At 46.6% G+C, this 12,718-nt stretch overlaps 1 protein-coding gene and 1 long non-coding RNA gene across 8 annotated transcripts in view; both read left to right on the forward strand.

Moving 5' to 3' along the window:
• LOC309654623 overlaps positions 1-12,718 on the forward strand; it is a 457,474-nt gene that overhangs the window by 274,223 nt on the left and 170,533 nt on the right. The window lies entirely within an intron of this gene.
• The window catches only part of APBA2 (amyloid beta precursor protein binding family A member 2), a 233,541-nt gene that overhangs the window by 179,047 nt on the left and 41,776 nt on the right, over positions 1-12,718 (forward strand). For all 7 annotated transcript variants that reach the window (XM_082448669.1, XM_082448673.1, XM_082448674.1 and 4 more), the window contains 2 exons: positions 9,249-9,329; positions 10,397-10,433. In XM_082448669.1, the coding sequence (XP_082304795.1) occupies positions 9,249-9,329; positions 10,397-10,433 (118 nt within the window). The remainder of the gene's footprint in view (positions 1-9,248; positions 9,330-10,396; positions 10,434-12,718) is intronic.

The raw sequence follows: 12,718 nt of genomic DNA on the forward strand, positions 1-12,718 counted from the left end.
AGATTTAATAGAAGCTTACTGGATGCTTGGGATCTCCTTTACACATTAGCTGGTTAAACTTATTTTTCAAATTAGGAGTCATAGGACTTAGTGTTGGCAGCCATAGGCAGTTCCATTGAGTTGTTTATTATTCAGGACTAATAGGATTGATTGGAATGGAGAACTCCTTCCCGAATCTCAAATCTCGAGAACAGAGAGCTGGTCTTGGCAGTTCCCTGCTGGGAAGGGCAGTCTCTATAGACAAGTGGGAGTTAAATATGGGAAGTGCCTTGGAGCTGGAATTCGAACATTGACTTAGCATGGTCATCTGGTTTCTTCTGACCTGGGTGCCTTAGTGTCATCCATTTATCTGATGCCATGCTCGCTCTCACAGAACGTGTGTGGGGTGCGCTCTAGGCTGAGGGTGGGGATCAGCTGGGGGAACAGGGAGGGTCTCAGGGCTCCCGGGAGCCCCCGGCCTGAGCCTGCCATAAGGCTAAGAGATTGCTCTTCACTTTGGAGGGTTGCTGTCATTAAACTGCTCACACAGGGCTTCTCACCTTGCAGTTAGCGGGGGCTGGGGTGTTTGTAGCAAGCTGGTGGAACCCATGGGAAAAGCAGCCTGCTGGCCTGCAGCTAAGGATGGAGAAGGGGTCATGGAGCTTTTCTCCTTTGAGAGTTGAGCTAAATCAAACATGACACTCCCCGTTTCTGTAGCTGTGCCTGCAGTGATGGGGCTCCCTCCTTCCCCACGAGGGAATACGACTGTGACATCCCGGGTGCGAGGCTGGTGCCCAGGAGAGAGGAGTGTCTGAGGTCCTGCTGCTGCTGTCTGGGTGGCCTGCCTCCTTCCCCCGACCCACCCTCCTCCCCTTGCCCTTTGCGTCCCTCAGGAGGGCTGGTCCTGCATAAGCTGGTTGTGACCTTCGTGCAGGGGTCTAGTGCTGAGCTGAAGGGGGTATCAGAGGCAGAGGCAGTGTGTTTTAGATCTTTCGAGGGCTCTGCTTACTCTTTCTTTCCCTGTTACTTTAAAATTGTAGCTATAGACGCATACCATGAAATTTACCATTTTGACCATTTTAGAGTGTACAATTCAATGGCATTTAGCACAGTGTTGTACAACCACCACTATTTAGTTCCAGAACATTTTCATCACCCCAAAAGGAGACCCCATACTTATTTGGCAGTATCAGTCCCCAATCTCCCCTCCTTCTAGCCCCCAGTAATGACAAATCGACTTCCTTCCTGTGCAAGCAGACCCCCTGAGATACTGTGGTTTGGTTCCAGGCCACTGCAATAAAGTGAATGTCTCAATAAAGCAAATCACAAATTTTTTGATGTCTCAGTGCATCTAAAAGTTATGTTTACGCTATACTGTAGTCGATCAGGTGTGTAATAACATCTGAAAAAACAATGTACACACCTTAATTTAAGAGTACTTTATTGCTAAAAAATACTAAGCATCATCTGAGCCTTCAGGGAGTCGTAATCTGTTTTGCTGGTGGAGGGTCTTGCCTCGATGCTGACGGCTGCTGGCTGATCAGGCTGGTGGTGCCTGAAGGCTGGCTGTCTGCGGCAATTTCTTAAAATGAGACGACAGTGAAATTTACCCTATCGATGGACTCTTCCTTTCACAAATGATTTCTCTGTCTCATGCAGTGCTGTCTGATAGCATTTTACCCACAGTAGAATTTCTTTCAAAACTGGAGTCAGTCCATCCAATTTTGAAATTCTCCTGCTGCTTTATCAACTAAGTTTGTTATATTCTAAATTTTTTTTTGTCATTTCAACAGTCTTCACAACATCTTCACCAGGATTAGATTCCTTCTCAAGAAACCACTTTGTTTGCTCATCCATAAGAAGCAACTCCTCATCCATTCAAGTTTTATCATGAGAGTGCAGCAACTCAGCCCCATCTTCAGGCTCCACTTCTAATTCTAGTTCTCTTACTGTTTCCACCACATCTGCAGTTACTTCCTCCACTGAAGTCTGAATCCCTCAAAGTCATCCGTGAGAGCTGGAATCAGCTTCTTCTAAATTCCTGTTAATGTTGATATTCTGACCTCTTTCCAAGAATCACAAATGTTCTTAGTGCCATCTAGAATGGTGAATCCTTTCCAAAATGTTTCCATTTACTTTGCCCAGATCCATCAGAGGAATCACTGTCTATGGCAGCTGTAGCCTTCCAAAATGTAAATATTTCTTAAATAATAAGATTTGAAAATTGAAATTCCTTCTTGATCCAAGGGCCGCAGCATGGATATTGTCTTAGCAGGCATGAAAACAACATGAATCTCTTATATCTCCATCAGAGCTCTCGGGTGACCAGGTGCATTGTCAGCGAGCAGTAATATTTTGAAAGAAGTCTTTTTTCTTCTGAGCAGTAGGGTCTCAACAGTGGGCTTAAAATATCCAGTAAAACCATGTTGTAAATAGATGTGCTGTCATCCAGGCTTTGTTGTTCCAGTTAGAGAGCACAGGCAGAGTAGATTTAGCATAATTCTTAAGGGCCCTAGGAATTTTGGAATGGTCAGTGAGCATTGGCTTCAACTTAAAGTCACCAGCTGTGTTAGCCCCAAACAAGAGAGTCAGCCTGTCCTTTGAAGCTTTGAAGCCAGGCACTGACTTTTCCTCTCTAGCTATGAAAGCCCTAGATGGCATTTTTCCAATAGAAGGCTGTTTCATCTGCATTGAAAAGTTGTAGTGTAGAGTAGCCACCTTCATTAATGATCTTAGCTAGATCTTCTGGATAACTTGCTGCAGCTTCTACATCAGCACTTGCTGCTTCAGCTTGCACTGTTATGTCACGGAGGCGGCTTCTTTCCTTAAACCTCATGAACCAACCCCTGCTAGCTTCAGATTTTTCTTCTGCAGCTTCCTCACCTCTCTCAGCCTTCATAGAATTGAAGAGAGTTAGGGCCTTGCTCTGGATTAGGCTTTGGTTTAAGGGAATGTTGTGGCTGGGTTTGATCTTCTATCCAGATCACTACAACTTTCCCCATATCGGCAGTAAGGCTGCTTCACTTTCTCATCATTCATGTGTTCACTGGAGTAGCACTTTTAATTTCCTTCAAGAACTTTTCCTTTGCGTTCACAATTAAGCTGCTCTTTAGTGCAAGAGGTCTAGCTTTCGGCCTGTCTTGGCTTTCCATATGCCTTCACTAAGCCTAATCATTAGTTTTTGACTTAAAGTGAGAGACGTGAAACTCTTCCTTTCACTTGAACACTTGGAGGCCACTGTATGGTATCAATTGGCCTAATTTCAGTATTGTTGTGTCTCAGGGAATAGAGAGGCCCAAGAAGAGGGAGAGAGAGGACGGTGGAGGAGTCAGAACGCACACATTTATCAGTTAAGTTCATTGTCTAATATGAGCGTGGTCTGTGGTGCCCCAGACAATTACAATAGTAACATCAAAGATCACTGATCACCATAACAAACATAATAATCATGAAAAAGTTTGAAATATTGCGTGACTTACCAACACGTGACACGGAGACACAAAGTAAGCAAATGTTGGAAAAATGGCACCAATAGATGAACTCAACACAGGGTTGCCACAAACCTTCAATTTGTAAATAATGCAATATCTGCAAAGCACAGCAAAGTGAAATGCAATAAAACAAGGTCTCTCTGTATAGATTTGCCTGTTTGTAGACATTTCATCTAAATGTAATCATATAATATGTGGCCCTTTGTGTCTGGCTTCTTTCACTTAACATGATGTTTTCAGGGTTCGCCCATGTTGTAGCCTGTATCACAACCTCATTCCTTTTCATGGCTGAATGATGTTCCATTGAATGGATATACCACATTTTGTTTATCCATTCATCAGTTGACAGACATTTGGGTTGTTTCCACCTTTTGACTATTGTGAATCACGCTGCCATGACCATCCCTGTACGTTTTTGTGTAGACACCTGCTTTCAGCTCCTTTGGGTCTACACCTCAGAGTGGAATTGCTGGGTCACATGGGCATTTAATGTTTAACTTTGTGAGGAATCACAGACTGCTTTTCACAGCAGCTAGACATTTTACATTCCCACCAAAAATGCATCAGGATTCTAGTTACGCTCAAATTAAAAAAAACGAACAGCCTGAACGAAGCCTTGATGGCATGGCATCTGGACGCACCATTGTTCAAGGGTGGCTTTAGTTGACCCGTGCGTTTGTTAATATCCTGGCTGGCCCCACAGAGTCTGAGGCAGCAGGACCAATGAGTTATGCCTTGGTGCTGGTCGGGAAGCTGTCCTGGGCCTAGACCTTTGTTATGTGCATCTTCCCGTCCTGAATGCGGGTGCCCAGGGTGGTGCAGGACACAGAGCGGATGCCTGCTTGGACTGGCCATGTGGATGCAGACTCTGGGCAGTGCTTGACGAAGGATGGAAACGTAGATGCCAGTGAAAAATCTGGTTCTGCTCAAAAATGCTAGTCCCCCGGGTACCACCTGCCCTTCCTGGGGCCCTGTGAAAAAAGAGTGAATGATGGAGTGGAGAAGTGATGGGGCCCCAGGGGCAGTGGCGGAGGAAGTTTTAGTGGACGAGTCTCAGAGAACAAGGCCAGGCCCCGACTGGCTTCCCCAGTGCATCTTGTCATGATTCTCGTAAGCCAGAGATGGGCTTCAAAAAGATGCGATCATCCCCAGAGGGATAACTATGATAAGAATAAAGACTTTATCCAAGCTCTCCTCCTCCTGCAGATAAATATCACAGAGTGACCTGAATCGTAAGAGGAATGGGAGAAAAAGAACAAAATTGTCATTTTTCAGAGCCATCTATTTGTCAGGGGAAGGATTGGAGGGCCTTTGAGAGAAGACCTGGAGGGCGCTGATGAGACCGTCAGTGGCCCCGTGGGTTATGCTCTCAGCTTGGCCCCACGGGAGCATCCTCAGTGTTGCTGCCCCAGCTGCCCCTCCTGAGCTGGAATGTCCGATGAGTCGGGCTGACCGATGCCTTTGAAAACAGAGCAAGAAACAACTCCTGGAGAAGACTCCTGCAGCACTTGGGGTTTCTCTGACTCGGAGTTGTGTCTGGGGGCAGATAGGACAGTCCAGCGGCTTCCTTGGCTTTGCGTTCATGCTGTCTGTCCCTCACTGAGCTCCCCTCCATGTCACTCACGTGCTTGTCATTCAGGACAGCGCTCGGAAACACGCAGCTTTTGTTCCAGATGGTGTGAGCGGACGTGCGCTTGTTTGCTGTTATTCCATCTGAAGCCATGTGGGGTATATTGCCAGATTTTCAGTTTAATCCAGCAGACACAATCAGAATTGACATGTTAAAAAATCCTAGCTTTAGTTTCCCTAACTAGAGCCAAGATATTTATTTGAACAATTTATTCAAATTAGTGTATTTTTCTTACAAGCAAGTCATCTCTGCCCTGAACAGCTGTCCCTGGTTCTGGCATCTTGTGACCAGCCTGTGCCATCACATCGTGCTCTGGTCTCCAGGCTCCATGGAGTGGGGTTCGGGGGGTCCCCACTGCATTAGCATATTTCAGGTCACATGTTTCACTCACCCCTCCCCCCCAGCAATGGCCCATGGGGGTTCCAGTGGGTGGCACCGAGAACACCCCACTACAGGTACTTGATGAGGTATGTGGCCCTCCCATCCCTGTTGGCATCTTATTTTGAGGTGTGCCTGGCTGCTGTACCGTGGGGAGGGCACAAAAGGATTTAAACAGCATCTCCCTCTAAGATCCATATGGGCCTCTAACCGTGTTCATTTCAGATCCTGTGTCCCCTGCTGCCAAGCCCCCCACCCTGGCCCCTGAGATGAAAATTTGAGCACCAGATGGGCTCTCCCAAGGAGAAGCAGCACAAGCCGTCCTCCTGCCTCTCTGGAAACAACCCTGGCTGTTTATTATGAGATGCAGTTGTCATGGTGATGAGTGGTCGGAGGGAGTTAGAGAAAATGTTGGCCTGGGTCGAGCCTGTAGAAGCTTTGGGGAGAAGCTGCCCTTGTACGTGGACCTGAGACCTTGTGTTGCCTGTGGTCACCACATGCTGTGGTCCCACACTGAGTTGTCTGGGGGATGGTGTAGGGCACTGACTTCCAGCCTGGGTTCCCCTGGCACAGCCCAAACTGCGTCCCCCAGAAGGGATACCTCTTCCATTTGCCAGAGACACCCAGTAGAAGGCCAGCAGCGGTCCTGGTGTTGCCGTTTCCCACTATGTATTCGGCACCATGATGACAGTCTGTTGCCCCATATGATGGCCCTCTTTCTGCCAGAAAAATTAGGTTCTAGCCCAACTTGTAACATTTGTAGAAGGAGTGTTATCTTAGTCCTTTTGGGCTGTTAAAACAGAATACCATAAACTGGGGGACTTAGAAACAACAGACATTTACTTCTTAGTTCTGGAGGCTGGAAGTCCAAGATCAAGGTGCTGGCAGATTTGGTGTCTGGTGAGAACCCACTTCCCTAAACAGCCATCTTCTTTTACATCCTCACGTGGCAGGAGGGGCGAGGGAGCTCTCTGGGATCCCCTTTATAAGGGCACTAATCCCGTTCATGAGGACCCCACCCTCATGAGCTCATCTAATCCTAATGACCTCCTAACAGCCCACCTCCTAATACCATTGCCCTGGGGGTTAGGTTTCAACATATGAATTTTGGCGGCGGTGGACGCGGGGACACGAATATTCAGTGTGTACTAGGTGTGGTTGACCCCGTTTTCATTTTTCAGTTGGTTGGTTGGTTTCTTTGGGGTTTTTGGAGTTTCCTGGTGCCTGTTCGGCTCCTTGTAAGGCAGTGCAGGTGTTCAGGAAATGAAGTTTGTGAACTCAGCCTAGGGACGGTCACCAGGTTAGAAATTTCGCGAACAAGAAGGCAAAATACTGATGTGCTCTAAGTGGACCTTGAAACTGGGAGGTGTACAGGACAGCAGAGGGTTGTCTGGGGCATTCCCACATTAGAGCCTTACTTAAGGCGGGCGGGAACACCCTTTGAGGTGAGAGACCCCTTTGGACATTACAGGAGGTTTTTCCTGGTGTGTCTTGTCCACAGCGGGAGGTGCAGAGCCAGTAGGGCTGTGGCAGGATTAGGAGTTCGGGAAGAAGCCTGGCTCCAGTGGGACCCTGGCAGGAGTGACCCCTTCAGGCTCAGCCCTGCAGGAAGGGGTGCTGTCCGCTCAGCTTGGGCAGCATGGATCCATGGTGGGCAGATTAGACCTGAAAGGAGAAGGATGGGGCCAGACCTGAAAGGAGGGCTGTGATGGGTGGAGCAGGGGGCCCCAGAGCCCCGCCTCGGGACAGACCAGAACAGCGGGGCCAGGTCAGGGCCCACCGGCGCCGTCTGGGGGCTCACGGGGCTTTGGGGTAGGGGAAGTCCTTTGGGCTTCCAGCGAGGAAGAGGGGACCAAGCAGACATCTGACCCTCCTGGCCCCAGCTGTGCCCTGCACCCCCTCTGCTCCGGGAAGGCCTCATTTCTTCCTGTGGGTTGAGCGAGCCCAGATTGCTCTCGGGATGTGGCACAAATCTGCCCAGTCCTTAATGCCCAGACAGCTTTGTCCACCTCCTGTCTGAGCCATCCCCTCCACGCCCGCGGCCTCTGAAGCCCAGTGGTACCTGCAGTCACGGAGAGGATGCTCTGCTAGAATCCCTGGTCTGCCTGGTGCACAACCCCCCTGTTCCCTTCAGGGCTAGGACGGTGGGCCTGGGTCTTTTCATTTTTCTCGAACCCCCGCACAGAGATCTAATGAAGAGTCACAGGCCGTGACAGTAACAGTCTAGGGCAGGGAAGACACGACACATGGCTGTGCTGCCTGAGGCTGTGGGTACCTGACCATTCCTGTCCACACCTGGAGGCTCAGTCCTCTTACCTGTAAAGCAGGAATGGGCACATCCATCTCATATGGGAAAGGATGTGATCAATAATGTTACTTATTTATAAATAAACATAATGTAAATATGAGTATAATGTATATGTATGTTCATAATATAAATTTATTTATTTGTAAATAAAACTTACTAGTGTCATTGGCATCATCATATTGTTACTGCTTGATAATCTATTTCCAGAAAGTTCTAGAACTTGACTTAAGATGCTGGCTCACCAGAGCCTCCTTTGGGGTTTGGACAGTGATTTCAGTGCTTGGATATGGAGAGATCTTCTGGATAGTACAGGGCACTAAGTAGAGAAAATATACCTAAATTTTACATTTTGTTCATCGAAGTAAGAGGAATTTTGGTTTGATGTCTTCTTTAAGAGAAGACTTATGACATGTCCTTGGGGCATTTTTTCCTCTAGTAGTAGATTGGCTAATTTGCATTAACTAAGGAATTTAGGTTTTTGAATTTGCATTGAACTAAGAATTTAAGTTTTTTAGAAATATAATTTTAACCCTTGGACACTGTTGTTGGGAATGTAAAATGGCTTAGCTGTTGTGGAAAACAGTATGGTGGTTCCTCAAACGATAAAAAATAAAATTACCATATGATCCTGCAGTCCTACTTCTGGGTATATATATATACCCCAAGAACTGAAAGCAGGAACTCTGAGAGGTATTTGTACACCCGTGTTTGTAGCAGCATTATTCACAACAGCCAAAAGGTGGACGCAACCCAGGTGTGCATGGACTGATGAATGGATAAACAAAAAGTGGTCTATATACACGGTGGAATATTATTCAGCCTTAAAATGGAAGGACATTCTGACACTTGGCTACAACTGGGATGAACCTTGAGGACATTTTGCTCAGTGAAGTAAGCCAGTCACAAAAAGACAAATCTTGTATGACCCCACTTGTATGCGCTCCTTAGAGTAAATTGATAGCGGGGAACTGGTGGTTGCTGGGAGCTGGCAGTGGGGTGGGAATAGGGAGTTAGTGTTTGATGGGGACAGAGTTTCACTTTTGTAAGATGAAAAGAGCGCTGGAGATGGATGGTGATCGTTGCATAATAATGTGAAAGTACTTAATGCCACTGAACTGTACACTTACAAATGGTTAAGATGGCAAACTTTCTGTTATATGTATTTTACCACAATTAAAAATAATAATAAACAAGAAATTAGAAAATATGATTCAAATAACTTTTTAGAAGTATAAAAGTATACATATTATTGGCAGAAAAGTTAAATTATATCTGTATGCACACACACATACCTATATACACATGCATTTTACAAAATTGTATCATATTGTATCTCCAGTTTTGTGTCTTGGTTTATTTTTCTTTTTTTAAATTTAAATTTTTATTTATTTTTTATTTTTGTATTTTTATTTTTTCTCACATGTGGAAACACCATCTTTGTCTTTAACTTCCCGGTTTCCAGGTTTGCAATGGTTTGGAGCAGCCGAGGAAGCAGCAGCGCTCTGATCTCAATGGCCCTGTTGACAATAACAACATTCTAGAGGTAATTTTTCCAAGGAAGAGAGTTCTGGCCCAAAGCCCTGATGTGGGAGCTGCCCACCCTGTCTTCATGGGCTCGCCCTCTCCACCATGTTCTTGTCCCACCCAGTGCCTGGGGGAAGGGGGGGTCCCATCAGGCAAAGCCCGGTGGCCCTGCAGGAGGAGGAAGGGAAGGCCCTTTCCTGTTGACTCAGACCCACACCACAGTGTGCCCATGTGTTGCCTTTGGTGCGTGGGGGTCATTGGTGCTCCCCGATTTGACAGAAACTCATTCTACCCCATTATCTGACAGTCATGTTATAAAACAGGATTACTCAAGGGTGGCACCATTGACATTTGGGGCCAGATCCTTCTTTGTTGTGAAGGGCCGTTCTTTGCACTGCAGGGTGTTTAGACACATCCCTGGTCTCTACCCACTAGATGCTAGTAGCAGCCCTCCTCCCCAAGTTGTGACAGCCAAAAATGTCTACAGAAATTGCCACATGTCCCCTTGGGGACAAAAATCACTTGGGTTGAGAACCACGGTTTTAAACCAACAATGTGGTTTTAATAAACAATCCCATGTAAACTTTCACTGCCATGAAGGGGAGGTTATTAGAATGAGGCCTTAAGCGAGTTATTTCCCTTTTCTGGATAACATGGTTTGGATGAGATTTTCTAACTTGGATGAAATAACTGTGGCGACCCACGCAGTGGCGTCTGATCTCCTTCCTTGCTTTTAAAGATGTGCCTGGAAATTCTCATGCCCACCAGTTAGGGAACCACTGGGTATATTCCTTCTAGCAGTGACATGCTAATCTGGTTTTAGCTGATGGCCTTTTGTACTCGAGGTTTTCCATGAGAATTGGTTACATGTACCCCACCCAAACATCATGGCACCAGAAAGACACTGGTTTGCTGTAAGGAGCTGACTTCTTGGGAAGACCAGTCATAATTAATTAATTATGGTAATTAACTAATTACCATAATTAATCACCACCATTAATTATGGTAATTAATCATCTTAGCCTAGATCTTATGGGCCAACTACTTAAACCTATTGTGTGTGTGTGTTTTCATATTTCCTAACAGACAAAGAAGGTGGCATCATTTCCAAGTTTTGTGGCTGGTAAGTGACTAAATTTTCTCTCTTAGGGGGCAGTTGACATATTTTCACGTCCAAGCAAATGGGACTTTGACTTTTGGTTTTCTCCCGCAAAGCTTGTGTAGAAAACACACCTTCAAGGGGAAGGCAGTTCTACAATAAGGCAAGGTGCTCAGCCCCATGTCATCAATGGGAGGGGAGAAGATCCAATTGATTAGGGAACAGGAGACCATTCCATTTAATTACACTATCAGTAATGGCCTCACACATGACACGATGATTGAATTAATAGATTGAAATGTCTCTGTATAAGCTGCTAATTACGATCTAACACTGTTGATTAGGGTGGATATAATTGCATCCAAGTTCAGACTGCTAGTTTTTTTTTTTAAGACTCTTCATTTCCTTCCACTCTCCTGTCTCTTTTGAGGAGGTTAATATTGCATTTTAACATTCAATTAAAAAAAAAACAACCCAGCTGATCTGTTCTGTGTCACTCTTGGTGTGGGGAGCATTCCTGCTTGGCTGTTGTCTGAAGGGCATCAGGGAAACCTCGGCAACTCCTTTAGGACGCCCTCCAACCACATGGTAAAGAGCCTCTTAAAAGTAGGACCTTTGCTTTGCCAGGAGGCTGATTCCTGCTCTTGCTAGTGGGTTACAATAAACAATGTGAAGTTTATTAATTCTTTCAATAAGCTGGTAATTGATTTTTATGAATATTTATGGGAGCAAGGTAAATTAATCTTCAGAAATAAATGACTTTAGACTTTTGCTACCCTGGTTTTCTTTTTTACTAAAGAACTAAAAGAACCTGGGAAGCTGAAGCCCTCAAATTCCCTTTCAAGGGACTGACTGGTTTAAATCAGGCTAGCCCAATTCAAACTGGTTAAAAGTGAATTCACTGGCTCAACCCGGTTGCAACTGGTTCCACGTTATACTGGCTCGGTGTTGTTCCAGCTGGATAAAAACCAGTTTTGAACTGTCGGAACCAATATTACACAATTCAAATAGCCTTGACCCCATTTTGACCAATTCCAGTAGGCTCAGATGGATTTCGCTCAGCAGTTTACATGTGGTTTGGGGTACGTTTTAGCTGGTTCAGACTGGATCACACTGGTTTTCATCAGGTCGCAGTAGATTATGATGATCCCAATCCAGCCTGCTAGTGTGGTTGTTCCAGGACCCAGTGACTGGCAGGACCCAGCATCTCCTTCATAGGGGAGGATGCGGTACGTTCCAGCTCCAGTCTCCTTGGTGATCAGGATGCCGGGATGGGGCTGTGCCAGTCCGCTGGTCTGGTGATGGAGGCTCTTGTGGATCCAAGAAGCTCACTTTTCTTTTTTTTTGTTTGCCTACTCCGCGCGGCTTGCGGGATCTTAGTTCCCTGACCAAGGTTTGAACCCGGGCTCCCCAACCCCGCAGTGAAAGTGCCGAGCCCTAACCACTGGACCTCCAGGGAAGTCCCAAAGCTCACTTTTCAACATATTTCATGGCACCATTTGGGCAGGACTCCCTCAAACTGTCTGGGGAGATGATTTGCACATGAGGCTCCCCTGGCTTGAATCAGCCTCATACCTGCAGGGAGGGGAGGGGGAGGGACCGGGAAGCAGAGTCAGTGCCTGGGTGCCCCGAGTCATACCTCTAGCAGTCAGACTTCCAGAAGACTCCCCACTCTGTACCAGCTGACTGTTCTAGACCAAATCAAAACAGCTGCCTCCAACCAACCCAGACTGGCTAAGGCTGCTTGTGACCAGCTCATACCAGTGTGGACCGCCTTACTTTAGAGTGTCCTATAGAAGAGAAGCCCTTCGACTGTTACGAAAACGTAGTGATCTTAAAGCAAACACACACCCCTTCATAGCAGAGGATTCATATTCAACAAAGACTTGAAGGACCAAAAGTCTGACTCAGGAACAGGAAGAGATAATGATGAAACACCCTAGGATGGAATGAATGTGGGGAAACCACCCCCAAATTAGACACCTTGATCAGTTAGGAATGTGTTTCCATGCACCTGCTGGGAGCTTGTCCAAACAGGGAAGCTTGTTGTGTACAGAGGTCCAGAGGCGAGTGGCTCCTGGCTCCACGGGTTCGTGACACGGGGATCGGCCTTCTCCTTGGGTGGGTCACCTCAGCCCCAGCCAGTGTCCGTATCCTTCCGGACACCACTTCCTGTTCCGGGCAGGAAGCAGAGAGAAAAGGGCAAAAGTCCACACTAGCCGTGGTGGAGATGGGAAAGATGGTGACTGCGTCTCGAAGGAAGACGCATCCTTGGGGGGTACAAGGCTTTGGACTTCCCGTGGAGGGTG

The sequence above is a fragment of the Balaenoptera physalus genome, assembly GCF_965194825.1.
Source record: "Balaenoptera physalus genome assembly, chromosome: 2".
NCBI lineage: Eukaryota > Metazoa > Chordata > Mammalia > Artiodactyla > Balaenopteridae > Balaenoptera > Balaenoptera physalus.